Here is a 21,941-nt window from a genome sequence, read left to right as displayed (position 1 = left end):
CATTTTAAAAGTCCGCATTGAGATAAACAGAGAATCTTAGCACTGAACATGCCATAGCCCGGCTACCGAAAACAGATCGTAAGATGTAAGTAGTAAGGAGGCCAATATAGACGCTTTCTGCCCTACTTATCCAGGATGTTGATTCAAATTACTATACCGAGTACCAGGTAAGGGCCGCCGGGAAACCGACTGTAGCCTCGCTGGAATCATGGTAAGACAGGTGAAATTGGGGGCCGAAAAGGGTTGAAAGGCATTCCTGACCAATTCCATTGACCCCTAAAATTTTGGCCAACTCACAACAGTTTTCCGCGCGTCTAATGTTTAATTAGGGTGGTCCGTTACAGGTAATTATTTGAATAACTACACTGCTATCGGAGACTTCGACCTTTGCGTAGTTCTATTTTGTTAAAGAGTCATAGTGAAAACAAAAAATTAAAAGGATATGTTGTTTTTTATTTATTTTATCCAATTTAGCACGTCATGGATGGATCACGAATGATGCCAGTCGAGTTGAAATAATAAAAGAGACGGATAGGAAATTCCATTGCTCCCATGAAATAAATTTGCAGGCAATTCACAGGGACCGATCTAATTATCCAAGCATGTCAAATGGAAGGCATGCTGTTTTTATTAGAATGATCATTACTGCCATAAAAATACATCGTATCTTGCTTCAACACGTTGTAGGGTTTAGCATATGCTTGATGTACTCTTTGAGCAGCCAATACAGGCATGATCGGTACATTTTTACCCAAAGGAAACGTTTGCTAAACGAACATGTACATAATGTAGTACTTTTGACTGTGAATGAAGGAGATCTTGAGCGATAGAATATCAAGAACGGATAACAGCTTAACTGAACAGGACAACCGTATGTTTTATCATGTAAGCAAAATTGAATACCGGTTACCTAATAATTACACACAACTTTATACTGAAGAGGACAGGACTGGTGTGACCAAAATCAATGTCCTCTGGAATACAAATCCGAACATGACAGATTTTTGGATTGAGGCTGGCAGGGACATTTTAGCCATGACAAAACATTTTGCAATCAAAATCTGGTGTTATTATGTGTCAACCCTTGACTTCAATTTGTTTCAAACAGGTACGATAGCATCTTTTCAATATTGGTTGGATATTGTGATGTTAATAGCAATTGCTTTATAGAGGAAGTGTAGTTTAGCACTATTGATACTGTTCTCAATCAAAATTCAGTCAATTGCTTCATTTCATATTCTGCTGATTCAGATAAGATTGGCGCCAATAGTCACTTCATCAGCTGTAGCCAAATATGTATGCTATATCATCATGATGTTCATCAAGGCATGGTCATCTTGACGTTTTACCATACTCGGAAATCACACAATCCAAACACTTAACCAATAACAAGTTATAGTGCTTACCATTATGGGTAAATCAGGTTAGACAGGTTCGTCCACTTGACCATACTGACGCTGCAGGCAGGCGGCATGTTTTTAGAAAAGCTGCCCTGTGGCTCCAGTGTCAGTGAGTAAAACCTTGCAGTTGCTGCCGGCTACTGCCCCCCCTCCCCCTCCCAATTGAAGTTATGGTCGCTTTAGTTGTGTATTGCTTGGAAACACTGAAATATGGGGTCGAAACAAAGTGAAACATGTTACACGGGATTTGACTAGTTTCCACGATATATCCGAGAACATACTATCAAATTTCAGCTACGAATTCCTTTGGAAAATATTTCACCTGCAAAAGATCGTTATCATGCTGCAAATAATTAATGAAATCTCACATCCAGTTAACTGCTTTCATCAACTAGAAACTGTGGTCAATGATGTAGAAATGACAAACCAGGATTGCGTGCGCAAGAAAAGAACATTCATTTGGTTTACCAAATCTAAGTATTCTTCGGTAAACGATAGAGCCAGTGGAGAACCTTTTTGGAACTTTCACTGTCTGTGGCCAAAAACAGCAATCAGGAGCCCAATCAACCTGACTAAAACTTTTGTTTCGTCACTTTGGCTGAAATTCATGATTTCGTAGCAACAATACGGACTGGGACCAGGCGAAACGTCATTGTTTTACTACTGCAGAACGTCCAGAGGAAGAGGTTATGTTACAAACAATAACAGACTATCAGTAAATACCCGCCCAGAACTCATCAGTGACCTGACTTGACAAGATATGTCATCAATTCAAAAGTTTTTAAAAGAACCGCCGGAGCTCATGACAGAGAGATCGTTGTCTTTTCTGCGTTGAGTGCAAATTCCGATCATTTTCCAGCAATCGACGGAGAACCATTATAATGACGTACGAGAAATCTCTGAACATCTTATCAACATTCCGGGGATGAAAAAAAATCGATATCAATTTTGCAATAAATCTCCCCAAATCTATAAATAAAAGATACTGGCGTTCCCAAGAACTTACACATTATGTGATAACCGGAGTTAGATCAATTGCTTGCCATCGACGCAGATGTTGATACAGGGACTACATATCGTTACTTCGATAATTTCGAGTGAACTCAAAAAGGCTTTGAACCATATATCTTAAAAAGTCGTATCACAACCTTCAAGTGTCAGTTCATATCATATTGATTAGTTTGTTGGTGGTTTTGTTTATTTTACAAAGAAAAGAGAAGGATAGCACCTGGTCAACTTTTTTTAATGCGTTTGTGGTTGGCCAACTTTTTATGTTGACTATGATACTGATCCAGGGTACAGGGATTTATATAAGGCATGATACTTAAATGAATCACGAATAAAAGTATACATGTTCACCCTTTCACTAACAGCATTTATAGTTTCAGTTTCAACGTCTTGGTCTCCCCTGATGTTATCAGTAAAAACCGGTGTCTTTAGTGAACCGAGCGTATTTTTAGCCGGCATAAATTAAATATACTGCCACAAATCCCTATGATAGAGGCCAGAATCCTGTTAAATACGCAAGTATTAAGTTATTTGAATGCGACCATAGTTTGAATAAGTAATTAAACCCGAGGAGGTAGAGCTAACACGTCGTTGAAATCCAGAGTCGTAGGCGAGGGCAACACCCGAGAGGGTTTTGGTATTCATGTAGACTCGATGCCCAGGGTTCAATTTGAATTCTAAAACGCCTCCCAAGAGGTGAATAATATCAATCATAACCCAGTAGGTCTGAGTTACCAAGACCCCCTGCACTCCCATAAAAATACGGGAATAATGAGGTGTTTTAGAATAGTCATTTTATTCGATATCGAGCCTATACAGCCGTGTTAAGATCCACATGAATGTCTTAGTAACAAGAGAACTCAGCTTGTTGTAGGCTCTGCAGCTATTTCTTGTCCATAGATGCGCATCCTTTACAGCTGCACAAGCGAAACAAAATTGTGAATTCTATAATGCCGCTCATGAAAGCGTTCCATGGGTGAAATACCAGTTGCCGATTTAAAGGAACGAAGCGTTGGATATCATCTCATTTGATGAACGATGAGGGTCTAACCATCCATGATATGCCATAGCTTTCATGCTGGGAATGAGGAACATCTCGATAACCAGTCACAGAAACATCATGAATGGGTTTAATCAACGAATTATTCTGTAAATTTTCGAAAATAAATTTCTCGATGTGAATTTGAAGAGAAATCATTTGCGTATCTCGGATCGTCTTCAATGGACATTTCTACATGACGTCGTTGGGTAACTTATTCCTAGTGACAAGTTAAAAGGAAGCAACCGAAAAGGATTCCTATGAAAGGAACTTGGTAATTACCAAGGACCAGATACTAGCGGATCGAGGGGACGTTGCTTTCGTAAGGTTTTCAAAATACCCAACAGCTCGGTATTGTCACATTTGAAGGCATTTCTCAGTCCTCCCTCGTCACATCTGGAGGAAGATTATTTTTTCCTTTCCGTCTTGCCAAGAAAACAATCGACAGTCGCTTCGGATGAAATTTACCTGAAGTTGTGTTCTTGCACGAATACCAACGGTACATGTTCAGCACACTTTGGTCGAAAAAGATAGTTCGTGCCGTTCCCAAACGCTTTGAAGTCATTCGCAGCCACGTTGATTTTCCTTCGATGTCCCAAGCACATCGCACATGTATAGAATAATAATATAATACAATTCAGTATTCAGAAACAAAGGTGCCCTATAGACATACCGATGGCTTTCATTAATTCATCAATCCTCAAAGACGACCTCCCTAAACCACCGGCCCTATCGGACCACTTCGGAGACGTTGATTAGAAGCAAATCCTAAGAGCTTAATTCTACCGCGGTTTGAAAACGCTTCAGAAAGTGACAGTATCAACCCTGAGAGACTTCTAACCACATATCCCAGGATTTGGTATCAGAAATTCTCAAACGGAGCACTCCAATTACTTAAGGACTTAAGGTCATGTTTGGGAGGTAGCAGGCTTTCATGTGAAACCTCTGGCTATAAAAGATGCTCCGTAGAGTCATAATTCTAAAGCAAATATCTCTTAAAAGAACATAAGTTAATTTGCTCGTCAAAGTCAACTTCGTTAAACGATTTTGGTACAATGTTGACTCCTTTGCGGTACAGTAACTGCCCATCGGGGTCTCCGTTTTTCAACCTCTGCTACAATCAATGTCATGCCAATACTCTCTGCGTTGCTGTGGAACCATTAATAATTAATAACCTAGCAAAGTTTAAGTCACGAAGTAGGATATAGTGCTTGCTAAGCATCATGTGAGAGACGGTTCACAACCATCTGATTGCAACTTGTCGAACTTGTGCAATGGACGTTTGCTTATCTTGAATCGTTTAATACCTTTTTGTTACATCTCATAATGGTTTGTCTCACATCGTCGTAGCGGTGGCGCAGTGGAAGAACCACATCGAGAGATCGACAGTTCGACTCCCGACTAAGTCCCTCCTTGGCTAAGCTATAGTCGATTCCAAGTGATCGCTTGTAGCTGCTTGTAGAAACCCCAGAAAAATACCATGTAAACTGAGACAACCCTATACATGTATATGTGCAGATTAGTACGCACAAGGGATACATTTTGCACACATGGCGATGATGATGTAGCTCTATACCGCGGACAGTAAAATACTTACAAAGCTTTATAATAACATTGGACGTGTGACTGGAATACAGTATGATATTACACCCACTCGGACATTTTGGATCTACTCATCGACGCTCCACGTCCTCTTTCATCTCCTTCGCATCTTTTTAATAAACAACGAAAGAGTGGAGAATGGGATATGTTTCGAATTGGATGTTGTATCTAACGGTATTCCCCTATTCCTTGTAAGTGATAAGTGATAATCATAGCTTAATAAAAACTGGTCTGTGACACAGTCTCATAGTTCTCACATGCTTGCAAGAAATACCAGAGAGGGTGGGTGGATGGCTCAATGAATAAAATAAAGCTCTTAATAGGCAACTCATAATGTCGTTTATTCAATGACAACATTCATATCCGATTGATATCCTGAATTAATTAATTGAATTTGTCTGCGCCCGCCTCATCAATTCAATTAAAATACTGAAGAGTAATGTTAACTACAAGATGTTTTATGGACGAAAGCATTGTGACTATCCAAATGTTTTGTTTTTTTATTTTTCTTGATTACATGATGTTGCAGGGATCATAATTCTTAGAAAGTGAATACAAATATAGGTCATTAGAATACTTCCTTTAGACAGGTTCGACTGTTTGTATTTGCATGTCATTTCGGTTTAACTAGCAAAAGCCTCCGGCAATGGATGGGAAGTTAGATAACTCGATCTTTCAAATGACATGTATATTGGATTTTAGCTTTCTGCATATGTCATCTCTTGCATTCGGGTAATATGCAGCAACACGTATCAGCATGAAAAGTTCATGGTAGGCATCCTAATTCAACAACGCAGCGGATCTCTTCCCAAGATTTAGTCTTTCTTGCCTGGACCAGTCATCACCTGCTTTTTTCAAATCAGAATTGCATATTCGTGGTTTGCATTCCATATTGCCGCGGAGTTAATTTCTCGTGAAAGCAATCTGCTGAGTATAGTCCCAATGTATAAGCATACTGTCTACTTATTGATGCTTGATACGGTATATAGAACATATAAAACATGTTATCTGAATGAACAAATAGCCAAACACGAAGAAGGAGTCACCAAACTCGAAATAAGAACCTCATACACCAAAATTACCTGAAGAAGACCTGCTCAGATCGAAAGCTAGTCATAAGATAATACCGCGACCAAATTACATCACTAACGAGAGAGACCCAGTCCGTCAACTGAAGATTATTTGACGGGACCCGGTTATACTTCATCAACAATAAATCTCCATACAGAAGGAGATGAAGGTGTTTACCCATGTGCTCTATCATCATCAAGCTCCCCACCCTGACATTGTTGATGATCCATCTCATCCCCTGAGGAAGGAACGGTGAGGCAGGAAATGAGTTGCATTATTTTCCCGAAGACTCTCTTTGAGTTATGACGGAGGCTGTTGATAGCTATTCAAGATAGCCTAAGACGACCCTCTGGTTACTTAATAATTAGGGCGTTGATGGATATTTTTACCTTAATCATGAGCTAAGAGCTGAATGAAATACTTGTATGATGACTCATAAGGTTTCGAACCAATCAGCCAAGCAATTTTCATACTGAAGCAGCAAAAAAATTTACAAAAAATGTCTGAAAGAATGGTTCCTGTTACATAATTACATCATCCCACCAGAGGACAAACGTTGTACTAGGCCACTAGCCAAGTCTATTGGGAAGGTCCAATTACGGATTTAGAAATTACGACACAGAAAAGCCCACTGCAGGGATCAACAAGAGGGAATCTATCCTGATCATGAACTCCACAATTTGACAAAGACTAGCTGTTTACGTCAACATACACATATCTTACGTCCGAGAGAAGAAAAGTGGTTCCTTGGAACTCATAAATCAGAATAAGTTGAATTATAGCAGCAATGCAGGTTCTCATGCCGGAAGTGGTTCTTCTTCCTCTTTGCACGTCGCAATTTATAACTTGATAGTTTCGTAAATCATCTCAAGGACACTTCATGTCAGAAGTCAACAGTAATGTAAGGAAGAAGAATGAATTGACTTTTTCTTTATGATGGTAATGGGTACATTGATCCTAGATCGTTGGCACCTGTTGGCGTCTACGTTCAAGGAAACATACTCTAGTTTCTCCAATCTCAGATCATTCTGTAATATACATCTCAGGCCCCAAAATATGCAAATGGTCTTTTGGTGCCATTCAGTGCATTCACCATGGATAGACGATAGGTTGACGCCATCAACTTGCCCGATGACGTTTATGTTTCGGCTGGCTTTTGTGTCAACTCCGTAGTAATTTATCTACTGGTCTTCGATCGGTGAAACTAGAGTACTATCAATTTACGTGTAGGCTAGCACATACCATATCCCTTGGCATAACAAAGACATTGGGACCCTTCACCACACATAAATCACGGGTCTGTTAATGAAAAACGTCAACATTTTACACAAATATATTCAACAAGTTCTAAAGTATCAAACCTTTGAATAATTTGGATGGTATCACAATATAGGGCCATGTTTTGCAATCAGCTCTCCAGAAACCTATTCTAGAGTACTTTCGATCAACTTAAATAATACATGAAAGCAAAAGCAGTGAGTAACTGTAAGTAAACGTTCGCTGAGTGCGCATAATAATTAACTGAATAGACAACATAAAAAGATATTTTCAAAGAAACTGTCCACTTACCATGAACTGCCGCCCGAAACCAGTCCTCCAAGAGCAGAACCAGCAACACATATCGTATCCATCTTACATCGACAAGAATATCCATTGCGGCTACTACATGTCACAGAGCCAGTGGGCAGCGTCAGGAACTCCTACACATGAGATGATTACTGAAAGGATACATCAATGGGAAAGGCTTGAACTCAAAGGAGGATGAAGGGAAACAACTGGTTCAGGCTTGGCTTCATATGTACGAGTTACATAAGTAAACCATAATATTTACTATGATTTTGGCTAATTTAACCCATTCAACCTTAAGTTGTTTCTTTCTTGATTGATAGAACCTGACTCATCTTTATGCTGAAGGTTTTGAACTTGCATGCTCATGCTAAACCTGCACATAAATAGTTCGAACTGTGAGAAAAAAAGTTACCTGTTTAGAAATATTTCACGGGGCAATGGTATATTATGCAGAGTACGTTTAATAGGGGCCTATTGCTTAAATGTGAAATACTGCCATTGCGTCCTAACATTACTGAAATACTCCAATCTGCACTGCTCCAAGCTTCTTTGTTTTCCATCACCTTGACTGTTTATTTCAAACTAACAATGATAAATGGATGTTTGTTTTCCATTTCGTTTTTTTCCAAGGTTTAGGTCTTTGACTTGTGAGGCATTACTTAAAGTAGCCTGTGGTGTTTGCGATATCACAAAAAGTCTGCGTGTCAAGATAATAAGAGCCCACGGCACATTTTTATCAGTGAATGATGAGTTTTAATAACGCAAGAGCGCAATATGTTTCCTATCGTAACCTCCAGGTTAGTGAGCTATCTTTTCTTAACAGTCAAGCCTCTGGAAAATAAACATGATTAAAGGCATTTTTTAGATATCAAGAAAAGGAAGGTAGCAAGTTTTGTACCCCCTTGTGAACGGCTACACTTTCGGAGTGCAATTGACATAGGCATTGATATTGCATATTTCAGTTCTCTTCGCAGTTGTACTTCAAATCTGAACTTGGCAAATTCTAAATTAAATTGCGTATCATAACTCTGCAAAAATAATTTAATCAGATTTTTACAATGTTTGATAAATATTCGCGAACGGCACTCCAATACAATGCATATTGTTGTTGATCAACAACATAAACCAATTTGAATGTTGGTGCGGGTATGTATATGCATGTGCAAACAGGTGACTATGTGTCAGATCATTGATGCAATGTAGTACCACTCGATTATGCAGCTATACGGGCCAGGAAGCACTTCGAATCACAATTTAGCAATATCATAATCCAGTGCCCGGCCATTAGCGCTGGTAACTATAACGGGGCTGCTGAGAAAATATCAAACAGCAAGTTATTTCTGTCTGCTGGCAAATTCTTTAAACTGCAGGACCAGTTCATGGAGTCGTGTATGCTAATAATGTAATGTCAAGACCTAGATTTTGTATAATTTGATTTTTAATACAATCATGAGAATGTGCATGGCTTGGCGTACTATTCCCATTCTGGATCCCGACCTGCCTACTCAATGCTACTACCAGTGTTGATTTATTTGAAATGAACAACAAAGTGAACAACCTATGTCTTGCCATGTTCACTCATTTCAAATGTCTTCAGCTCTTACTAAAATCACGAAGCCAAGGTCGCTACAGATGCTGTATAAAGTGACTCAAGGCAGAACAAATGTTTGGTAATGACATTAAAAGAGCGTGGGCGCTCTAAGAGGATGGCAATCATTTTTTAACAAGGATAGCTCATTCTCAGACTGACATTATCTTGTCGCTGTTAGATGACGCCTCTGACGTCAGGAGATATGTTTTGCATTGTCACAACAAACGACTTGACTTATATACATTTGGCCTATTTTAATCGATAGTGATGCGTTATTTTGAAAGATTTAAAATCTGTATTGGTAGTGATATCGTATTTGTTCAAAAAGCAATTTTTCATTCGTATATTTTTCAATATTTTTTGTTTTAAACAACTTTTCCAGCCAATTCTTGTACTTTATATATTTTTACTTAATAAAAAAAGGTTAAATACCTATGATATATATTGACAATATGAGAACGTTCTTAGATTTCAACAGAAAACTACTTTATTGGACAATGTGCCTCATTTCGATTGGATATCTTGGATGTTAAGATGTTCGTACTTCTCAAACAGGAATAATGCGGTATAATAGTCATTTGAATTGAAAGATTAAACTCAATGATGGCGATAACCATCTTACTATGACATCAAGCTGTTATTGGCGAGCATCTTATGTCCCTTCAAGAGTTATGTCCATGAAAGAGTTCACTTACTTTTGAAGGCATCTTTAATACTAAATTTAAGTAAGCAGAGCACACGTGTAACGTAATTTTCTATTTCAAATACTAAGTTCATGATGGTGGTACATACTGTCAAGAACCAGTAAGAAAAGAAATTTGATATTTGGGACACATCTCTCTCTCTCTCTTCAAAAGTTCCCTCATTAAACATTAGTTACATGACTCGTAGTATATTTTGACAACGAACAGGGAATGATTTTTGAAGTATTTTCATGTCAAGTTATGAACAATTCTGGAGGCAATGTCAAGTAAGTAACTTTTATTTGATTAACAAAACCCATCTAAACATTTTATTTAAGGAAGGTGACATAAAAAACAGAAACTATATGAGGATGTTCGAAAATTAGGATAATACGTCAACATCTAAGATGTTATTTTGTACCAAATGTTAGAAGGATCTAACCAAGCCTAAAGGCCAACTAGAATTGTCCCATCGTCGCTAGTATACGGTCTGAATCGAGCAAGATCTACCAAATATTGAAAAGTAAATATAGAAACATTCTGGTCGTCTGGATTCCCTAATGAAATTCTCCTCAATAATTGCTATGAGACCAATACGTTTATCATCAAATAGAAGTTGGATTGGTCTGTAATTCCCTCAGAGACCCGCCATAATATGTTGCCAGCAGTAGTCCAGGCACTCAGGGAGCAGGACGTCACAATTTGTTGACTTTTATGTTGAGTTGATGCTGTATCTTCTTTTAGACTGAAAGGTCAGATTAGAAAGATGTTTCTTTTAGTTCTGAGCTTCTTTCTACTAATAAGGTCAGACATTTCGCATTGGTTTAGCGTTTGTATCGGGGAGTTAAAAGCAAGAGCATTATTGATGAACACTATGCTGGGAGTAGATATTGCACTGAGCTCCCCTAGTTTCAGTTACCTCTATAAACAACACATGTTTATCTTTCGAAACTGCTATTAATTTCGAATTTGCGTTTAAAACATGTGGTAGTCCTGCGTTCAGGTATTTTCTGGATGATTTTGCCCATGGGCACGATAAGCGAACATGCACTAGTTGCTTGTCTTGCTCCATATAGTCTATAGTCTATGGCATTAGAGATAGAAGTTTGGGAGTTTGGGAGTAAAGATATAGAGAGACTGGTAAGCCAAAGCTGGCTGGCCCTTTCATTAGGAGACACTATAATAAACAAACATCACTTTTTACTATAGTCCATTTTACAAGAAAATGGCATTGCACACAAAGAAAGAGTCTCAATTTTAATAGTGACATCTTATAAGGAGGTAATAGAGTGAGATGACCCACTCGAAATATCAAATTTGTATAAAGTGATGATAAAAGAAAGGAGTGCTACCAAAGTTTAATGTTCAATCACATTTGTGCATGCCTACATGTATGTTATTCTCAATATGAAAACAGAAAATCAAAGAAGCATATTTGGGGAAATATCATATTGGAACATGATTTATGTGGTGTTAAATTAGATAAGGTATGATTGCATGTACATATTATTCACTTATTTGTGTTATGTTAACTTATTATCATTGTATACGTCAGGCATTTATTAATCTTAGAGCAAACGTAGACAAGACTAGGTAGACGCGTGACAGCAAATAAATCAATTCGCCGCAGAGCAAATACTGGACTTATCTTAAAATTGTATAAGGTATCATTCACCGTCAAGACGTATACAGGACTTTTTTTATTGAACCTTTAAAAGCTAACCGAAACTTCATTTGTGTTTTGTGGAAATAAGAAAATCCTTCGAACAATATTTGTGTATCGACGAAGTGTTATTCTTAACAAATGTATTGGATTATCTCTGAGGTGAATTAAAATTTGACCGGTTAGCAAAACAAGGAATGCCTCTAATTTTTGTACGGACATTAGGGGGATTCACTTATATACCATGGTACTGTTCACGGTCAGATTATTTGTTCCACATACACGATATAGTGGTAAATGACGGTGAAGTTGGTTCAGCTAATATCACACTCAGAAAAGTGTCGCCGACACAAGCTGCTGGGAGTAATAATGATGGTACCATATTCCTTTTTACATCGAACTGAAAACGCGAAGAAAAAAAATTGTTCAAAACAAATTACTTTCTCTTGAAGTGGTAAATTCGCATTTTCTCCTTATGTGTTCTATAAATAAACGAAAGTTACTGCAGGACTGGTGAATAAATACATGCAAATTGGTTCTGTTCAATTGTTTGGTAGTTCATCTCAATACGATTGGATAGGAGGTGGGGGTGAAGGACCTATTCTCCTTCAAGCTGTGGTCATAGGGTAGAAAAAACTTTTCAACCTCGTAGGTCATCGCACAGTAAAGACACGCATCAACTAATGCTGTTACAGTGGTATATTTCTGGTAAACGTTATAACCCTACGTCGAAAAAAAACACGGTATTATGGACAATGCAAAAACTTGGTAAACATCCTTTTAATGCACCCTGTGCACACTAAGATATACCACTTTTTAGGTCAATACTGAAATTATCTTTTAATGGCAATTCATCTGAACTGGAAAGCCCGCGAGTATAATTATACACAGCATTGGGAGATACATCAAATTAAAATCTTTTTATCAAAAATCGATTTGTCAATTCCTTATAATTTCATCCATCAGAATTATTGACAAGTTGTTTGTCACCCGTTTTCTAGTATATTTCGAGATTTTCTAACCGGTTCAGCGTAAGTTGAGACATCGATATTATTTGGCGTGATCGACGTAAATTTCGTGCTGGTAACAGCTGTAGACGGTCGTGTAAAAGCTTCAGTTACTGGTGACGCGCGCTAATGAGAGAAAGCGAGACTGAGAGGCGTCCAAGTGTGGGTAAGTCAATGGCCATGAGTAAATCAGCTTGATATATCATTTGGCGATCATCAGAATGTGGTTAATATGACATTGCAGCATCCTTGTGCCAATCGTCGACAGATGACTAGAGATCTCATAATTGACTTTACATAATTTTCAAAATATGTTTGACCCTTTGTTGACATCATTTGCACTAACTAATTCGATTGAAGTGCTCTCAGCGGATTCAGACAACACATTTAAAACTTGTGGTGTAATTTTTAATGAGATTTCCTGATTAATCACTCCAAGTAAGTAATGAACATGTTAATGGTACTCTAAGCTCTAGATTAGCGCCAGAACTATCTCCTATGTAGCAATTTTGATTAAATTGGTTACTCTCGTATGATTGCTTCGTCTGTGATGCATAACAGGTCGTCCGTAACTGTAAGATAATGATGTCAAAACAAGATAACCTTTCTCTCTAATGAAGTGTTTCTATTCATATGAGAGAATGTAAGGATTCTGAACCTAAGGGTGTCTTGTTCCTCCATGTAAATATTCATAAAAAGTCCATTTTCTGTGGGTTATGAAGTACCATTGTTCCCCTACTACTTCAATCATACAATTTAGTTAATCTTTTACGTCCATTTGCTGAAAATAAACAATGATTAGGTATGTCATTTGTAATGAACATGTAATTGCTATCATCCATATCATGTGTAGTGGTAATCAAATGTTGATTAAAGTGATTAAATGGTAACATACTCAACAATACTGTGTAGTACTTTCCAATATACAAGAACCGCAGGATAATTCTGTGAATGGCTGGATGCTGTTGCTTCCTTGTTATAGCAACAGTCCTGAGGCACACAAGCAGAAATACACCTATCCTTCTGCCTCAGAAACCATGTCGAAATGAGTCTCGTTAAGAGGTCTAATTTAGCTTAGGTTTAACTACATGTACATTAAGCTAGAGATCGCTAGAATGAAATGAGATGATCATCAAGAATGCTTTACAAGAACTACATTGTACAAATAAGTTTTTGTGCAAGAATATCATCATTTCCTTAGTTATATTTAGTTGTTTATACATGTATATCGAATTGCTGAAGTTTCAGAGTGATGAAACAGGTGATCGATATTGCACTCGAAAGCGTCACTGCAATAGCGAAGTCACGATTAACTAGAAAGTAATCAATGCGGTAACGATCGATACAAATTTGTCATTGAAGAAAACTATTTGTGCATGGTGGATGGGTGTTGACATTTTTTCTTTGCACACATGTTTACCCTGCTAAAAATGTATTGACGGAATAAGATCATGATGGATCGTCTTTGAAGAAGAAGGCGTTCCTCTGACATTTAGCTTCTAGTGTATTCCATTTCAACAACCTCGTCTATCCTGATAACTTTGTACGACCATAATAGCAAAGTCGGCGACAATATAATGAAATATCACTTTTGCAAATAACCTGATAACCTTTGATGCAAGAACAGTTTGTCTTTATTTATTGAAAAAAAACATTCGTTGTTATAGTAGATCTCGTGACCTCCAAAGCCTTAGCTGAAATCAATCCGCAACTGAAGACTTTCTCGAAGATAACACGTCAAAAGAGGGTATAAACAAGTCTTCTGGTCAAGCGTTATGAGATCGATTTTATAAAAATTGTCGTTTTTTGGAGGTGCACTGGTACTGTGGTATTAACATACTTATAATGCTCAGTGGTATTGTCGAAGTTATGTTCCAAGTGGAACTTAAAACGTCGCAACTACTCGAGCAATCCTGAATTCTCCGGGAGGAATAACAAATTCGATAAAATATTAACTCTGGCATTTCTACACATTACCTATTCATTACATTCTGTCTCTTCTAGCATTAAACAAAGTCTTGATTTGATTTGATTTTTTAACCAGTGCATGTTTGACATTGCCTCGTATAAAATATATGATAATGTCTGTGATAAAAGTTCTGGCAACTACTAAATTAAGTTGTGATAAAAAATGGAGCGGTACTTACATATAAGACAATCAGTTTGTCAGCTGCTGCATTCAATAGACGTAGTCCAAATATCTGATCTCCAGAATACGCTAAAACATCTTTTAATATCATCAATGGTATTTTCATCGTCAAGAAAAAGAAAGCTGATATTTTCCCGTTTACTCGTTGGTGAGATCACAGATCAAACCTGGGCCAATCAAAGGGTAATACTGTGACGTTGAATATCAAAAGGCCAAAAGGCCCAACCCATATTTTGATAAGCAATTGTTCCTGTTCGAGTAATCGGGCAAAGGAAGGACCTTTTTGTTGTTGTTTATCCGACAAGACGCCTTTGTACAAACGTCATGTGCTTGGTTTGGCAATTGATTAGAGAAAGTGTAAATAGGTGTCTAAATTTGTCTTGCAATGTTATGCATAGAATACTGTTGGAATAATAAGGTATAGTGTGGTTGATTGATATAAGAAAAAGAAACATCAAAAAGACTTAATGGAGATCTCGTGTTAGCCCCGGGTGATCAAATAGGTTGCTCTAAAATCATAACACGATGACTAAACTGATTTGCTATATTGCCTATTCAATTTTTCGCCGCCATGGCTTTATTATGAAGTGAAAAGCCATATTCAAATTTGTATCAATGTTCTAATTAGCTTCTTGGAGTGCTTTATATTATTCATGGAAAAAATCGATTGAGAGGCATTCTATGGGCACTCAGTTCGCCATGCTTCATACTAGCTGTTCATTTTTGGGTTCAAATCGCGTGCGGCAACGAGTACCGAAACTTCAAGTAACATTGATGCCTTTGTACTGTCGTGAATAAAAGAGCAAACCGACTTGCCTCTCTTGACATTAGTGTATTTGGATGTACTGGTAAAATGTCATGCAATGATAAATGTAACGGTTTTAACCAATTCGATTAGTACAGAGTCCGGGGCACCGACAACTGTTACAAGAACATCTGTCATCATGTTTGACTGCCATATTGTTAAATAGTTGATAAGTCATCTTAGTGTACAAGTTATCGTGATCAAGAAAGACTTCCACTCAATAAGCAAGCGTACTTGCGTGCCAAAAACTACCGTAAGATCAGTTTTCTACAAATTTCCTGTCAATCTTATTTAAATGTTATGGCAAATCACTTTCATCCTTTCAGGCGAAGCTGTGTCAGTTTAAGGCAAGACAAATTGCTCATCTAGACAAACCAGCTCTTTCATCCTGAAAGTATCTGTGCACTCATGGTGAAAGAAAATTGCTCCGCTCATTTCAAATCGTCGGATTACTGTCCTCACTGCTATACTTCGACGATTGAATAGTCCGGTAGTTGTCCACGTTGACCATTAGTTCTCATTTCGATATTCTGACCAAAGGATGAGTGTTTCATAATGCGTTTTGTAATTGTTTATCTTTCATCGACGCATACTGGTGGTAACAGACTTTGGCGATGTGATAGAAACATTTCATCGATTTACACCATGTAAACCATATTGTGAAGAGATGACGTGAAGCGTCTGGGACCAGACTATTCAAACAGACTGTACAGCTCATTTCAACAGCTGGTGGTGATTCCCATGATATCGACTATTTGTCTCGGAAACTTGAACAAATTAATCAGTTTGTAATTTTTAAAAAATCAGTTAGTGCATCAGCGTGGTATCATAAATCGTACATAAATGAAACGTTTCTCATTTCTTTATGTATTAGTGAATGAGTCTCTTTTGATGCATTCAAACGTCATCATTATCAGCATCATCATTATCATCACCAAATGGTCCAAATCCTTGGTAGGTTGGTCTCTGATATCAGTTGGGATGATAGCTACACACTGATGATGACAAGGAGAAGGTCTATATGTTGAAAACCAACATCTTAGCTCAGATCTAGGCAGTACCGAAAACTTCAAATCGAATTGAGTCTGGGCATGTTTGTACCAAAAAGAACAACAACATTCAGGTCGACATACAAGTGGCCAGTGGCGTATTTATGAACGCATGACTATCGTATAAGCTCTTTTCCGACCACTGTCCCTCAAAGTCCTCAAACGATCTGACACTAATGTCATTAGTAATGAGGAGATGAAGTCATACAACTTCTGAAGCATTAGTGCCTGTTGAGATGCCCCTTCGAACACTAGTCATACAAAATTAAGGGGAAACGGATTCACGACCGCAGTTTGGTGCCTCTCCAAAGGAAATGAGGTGTTGGCGGGGGTCTGGGGGTCTACCCTAAGTGCCAGTGGCTTATATTAAACCTAACACTCAGTATGCACATGTAATAGATTGGATAGAAGATAGGACAGTCGTTTTGAAATAAAAGAAATGATGTTAACTAACGAAATGTTCGTGTCTGCGAATCCCCAGCCTTGTTTGATCATGCCAACTTCCTCAATTTTATATCTATCATCAAATGTTCATATCCATAACTTAATTTTCATAAAACCATTAGGGTAATTATCTTGAAAATTCAATAATTAAAATCGTACCAGGGTGCTTGGGATCTGAGAGGATGCGCGGTATACATAATTCTCTCCAAAAGCTCTTTCGTCACCTCGACTTCATCAACTCAAGGCGTGTATCCAAAGCCTCAGGTAGATGGTTAATATGGCTAACTAACTTATCGAGTTTGATAAAGTCAAGTTTACATAGTCAATATTGTACATCAGATTATCTAAACATGACCTTGACCGTTAAAACATTCACATTTGCTACTTGTACATCCTCTTAGACGACAATGACGAAGATCCAGGCTGATGGCTTAAACCATTATGTAGGAGTTAAGGAAATATTTAAGTAGTTTCCCTTTATTGACACAACTTGCAGCGGGTTATTCTGCATAACATCTTCAATTTCATTTATGATTGAGTTGTTTTCCAGGGTTGTTTTCAAATGCCCATTTGCCTCATGGTTTGTTTACTGTCCCTTTGCTGACACACCCGAAAAATATTAATGGCCGGTTACCGGCCTTTCGATTTTGTCTAGTACGCGCACTGATCAAATTCTTCAGGCTGCCTAAAGACAGAAGAAGAAGAAGATTTCTGCTACAGGTAGCTGAGGTATATCCTTTTTGTTTTTCCTGTTTGTCTCAGGCCGGACCTGCTTATTTGGTCGTGACACGGTGGACTAAGCATTGCCTTCCAAGCTTGTTTATGGCGTTCCAGATTCATTTGGTGTTCTACATGTACCGTTCTGCTGGAATTTGTTTACCCTGTTGTCTTCGCCAAGGTCACGAACAAATACCTTACGGTCAAAGTGGTAAATACATGTAAAGAACAGGCCAACATCTGGATGTTGTTTCATTTTTTTTCTGTTTCCCGACGTATTTCTTTTACGTTATAGTTGATTGAACGCAAGAAGTGTACGAAAACAAATAAATTGCCCAACGCGTTCAGTTGCTGATAGATAGGGTTTCGCTTACTTCAAGGAAGCTGACTGGATATGTTCCACTGGTGAAGATAAAGGAGATGCACCTATGGGAACCTCCTATAAATATTTTGTCAGCAGGTTCCCATCTAACCTCGACTATCCATATGGAACATGTCCACAGTTTCTGCAATAATGCTATTTTCCTTTGCTGTATAGTACATTACATTTCCGCTTGTCATATGGTGATAACGCGGCATCATTAGGCCTATTTACACGTTGCGTGTTCGATCTGGATCGAGACCAGATTAAGACCAGTTCAGTTAAAAAGCACCGTGTAAATACGATTTTTCTCGTCCGAACTGGCCTCGATCAGGATCGAAGCCGGTTCAACTAACCCGCCCCGTGTAAATACGATTTCACTCCAAGCGAACTGGCCTTGTGGGAACCGACCCGAGGAGGGTTTAGGTCGGTTTGATGAACACACACCGTGTAAACAGGTCTCTTGGCTTGAGGTTCGAGGGCATCGCCATGAACGATTAAAAAAGAAGTACCAGTTAAAGGTCTCAGTTTTATGCACAAAGGAAAATCTTTATTATCAGTCCACCGCAAAACCCAAATACAAGGAAATGCCTATAATTTAGCAATTTCGAACGAATGATGCCTCTGAAGAAGGGAATCAGTGATGCCAGCGAAACCCTTGATGCGTTCGTGCGAATGTTAGTTATTTTTCTCTTGCATCGCTCCTCAGATCATTGCCACCAAATTGAAAACAAACATTCTCGGGATTCCCCGTCAACATCGTGGAGTTTAATAAAAAGTCAACATTTAGGGGCAAGGGGTGTGCAAAATGTAATGATATATCAAAGTATATGAAGGTCCTACATCTATTCCGGTAGACAGTCCGTTTAAACAACCAATTCCTGTCAACCGTTCCGAAATTGATATAATCATAAAAGTTTATGGCTAGGCTACGTACTTGATATTACATGTCGCTAGTTAATGAACTAATGAAATGAAACAACCGATATATACAGCATACAACACCGCCAAGCTGCTTTGACCTTTTTGAAGACAAGTCATATCCGTGTACATGCATGTATATGAAATGTTAATGGCGTAACCTTTCCCTATATATCAAAGTGAACTTTTTTCTATGTTACCACAATCGATCATCGTCAAATTATTTGCTTGTGACAAGGGGCAACGATCGCTTTGATCAGAAAATCGTTTCCTTACAAACATCAGAGGCAAAAAATGGGATGCGACGTGGTGAATTTCATCCATGGGTTGCAAGATCGATTTTGACATGGTTGGAGAGGAAAGGCGCAGACAGATCGAAGTGATGACGTTGCAGTGACAGTGCGTGATGCGACGGGATGTTGTCGGGTGAACACCACGATTGATAAAAGGGGGCAATTTTGATAAAATTTCTGACGGCCGTATAGAGACAATTGAATGGAGTTGGTAAAATAAGTGTCCATTTATTTTTTAAGTCATGCTTTCTTGATTTAATTTTTGGAGTTAATTTTGATGAAAAATTTCTGACGACCGTAAAAATGGAGATGGGAGCAGTAGTGTCCATCAGTCAACCTGAGTCCAGAACGGTATGGGTGCAGCCTCTCTACAGGATTACCCGAGTGTGTACGTTTAGAATGGCCCTGCAACAGAATACACCACACGAACATGAACAATTTTAACAGAAACCGTTAAACATGTTGACGTATCGGTTATCAAATACTGCTGTACAGTAACTATAATAAGCAAGGGGGTGATGATATAACGTACATCGTTATTTCAACTTACTTCACAAGGTGTACCCCGATACCTTTTTTGCACCCATGGGCTGTCCATGCCTTATTTTTCCTTTGCACTGCAAACAAGGTGAGAACTACCCTCGAGCAGACTCGAATAACTCGATACTGCTTTGCAATATCCTGCTTCGTCTCAAAAGCTAGCCGAAAAAAATCTTTTTAACCCAAACCGGTCGATTACTATAAAAAGAAGGATGCTGAAAATAGAATCTTCAGATAACTTGGCGTGACTTGAAATGCTTGGATGGAAAGCCGATAGTTTCAGTGGGTCTGCCGTGCGAAGAAACGCCCCTTCAGTGCAGTCGTCGACCATCAGCGCCGGCAATACCCTCGTTTTAAAGGGCATGCTACCCGTATGAGGTGAATCTGCGAACAGATCACCCAGTCCTTGTTTTCTTGAAAAGTCGCAGATCCGAAATGTGGGAAACAGACGGAAGCTCCACAGACAACTTATGCATGATCTCGTCCAGACAACTGAGTACGTTTTTCTGGCCCACTTGCGTGCGTTCTTTGTGTGTCAATGGAAGATGATCCAGTTGGCACACCTTTCTTACTTCGTTTTGCTTGCTTTTAAACGAGGTTTGACGTGAGAAAATTAGTGCAATGCCAGGAATGGCAAGCGGCCTAGTGATAGAAAATAGTTCAGTAAACAGGTGAGAAAAAGGAGCAACAAGTCAAAATATGTTTACAAGGTGAAGCGTGTAGAGAAATAATTGAGAATGAGAAGATAGCGTCGATGTACGGCATGACGTATTTTTTGACATTTTGTTTTGGTGAGGCGGTTGTTAAACAACAATGGAGGAAAGTTTATTCAAGGCAACATTCCTGCTAAGATGTTCAGGTTTTCTTGCCGATTATTTAGCCCAGTTTTTGCCTCGTTAGCAAGGTTTACCCAGGTACAAAAACCTTATGTAGTCAGTGCGTGTGACATGTTCACAAGTTACTTTTGCCATGGGCAGGTTGTAAAAAAGGTGAGCCACTATTAAACTTGGTGTTAACTTTAACTAGGCGCTATCTCCTTCCGTTAAACATGCATACTTAAGTTAACATCACACTTCGTGACTAACCAGCCTGTCTGGAGCAACCTGGCCATCTCCCCAGGTCGGAAATCCAGAAAGATTCTTTAAGATTTTTACTTAGATAATATTCAGTTTCGTTTCCATGTACATCTGTACATGCACTTTCTTTCAACATTCTTGTAAGATTTTTAGTTAAGATCTTACATTTACCTTATAATTTTAGAATAATGTTGTAACGAATGTACATATACTCGAAACTGAATACGATCTCACCTGGGAATCCCTACTTGGATTTTCGACTTGAAATTATAGTTGTAGTTATTAGTTATAGTTGATGCCATGATGATCCGAATGGATTGCAGTACAAGATAAACAATACGGCAACATTTTACGAATTTCAGAGATCAACCAATGCATTATATACATGTATCTGTACTTGTTTTAAATGTTTCTTCAGCTTCACCGAACCATTGGCCTTGGTAAACATCGGACATTTCATCCCCAAGGTATTTCTATTAACAAGCTTCACTGAGTCAGCTTGAAATGAGAAATGATCCTCCTTTGAAAGGTGGGTAGAATTAGCTTATCGCTGTATCAAACAGATCTCACTGAAGCACGAACGACATGAACCTAAGCTACGAAAACAACTGAACATGCATGTTGGAATATTCTTTACAGTAATTTCACGGCGGAATCTTTGTTTAACATGTTTTCATGGTTCGCGATTGGCCATTGAACCTGCGTGCACGTGCATGGAGATTGTACTTAGCATTCAAGTAGAACATTCGTAATGGAGAAGCTGAAGTCAAGGAGTCTGTTACTTTATCTTGGGTTCGAGTAAGACATGAAAATTGACCTTAGCAATAATGTACTGGCGTCATCGATTCGTGAGAACTATAGTTGGGTTCAAGTAAGACATTAAAGTCGACCTTAGCATTGCAATGCATCGGTGTTATCGATTCGTTAGGTCTGTACCTTTATCTTGGATGCTA

The 21,941-nt window shown here is 38.5% G+C and overlaps 1 protein-coding gene across 2 annotated transcripts in view; it reads right to left on the bottom strand.

The window, feature by feature from the left end:
• The window catches only part of LOC135482517 (neuronal acetylcholine receptor subunit alpha-10-like), a 50,803-nt gene that overhangs the window by 16,662 nt on the left and 12,200 nt on the right, over positions 1 to 21,941 (bottom strand). For both annotated transcript variants that reach the window (XM_064762603.1, XM_064762604.1), the window contains exon 2: positions 7,690 to 7,838. In XM_064762603.1, the coding sequence (XP_064618673.1) occupies positions 7,690 to 7,774 (85 nt within the window). In that variant the 5' untranslated portion in view covers positions 7,775 to 7,838. The remainder of the gene's footprint in view (positions 1 to 7,689; positions 7,839 to 21,941) is intronic.

Source organism: Lineus longissimus, chromosome 2 (genome assembly GCF_910592395.1).
Source record: "Lineus longissimus chromosome 2, tnLinLong1.2, whole genome shotgun sequence".
NCBI classification, from domain to species: Eukaryota; Metazoa; Nemertea; class Pilidiophora; order Heteronemertea; family Lineidae; genus Lineus; species Lineus longissimus.
The sequence above is the reverse complement of the archived record's forward strand: the minus strand, read 5'-3'. Positions and strand labels throughout refer to the sequence as shown.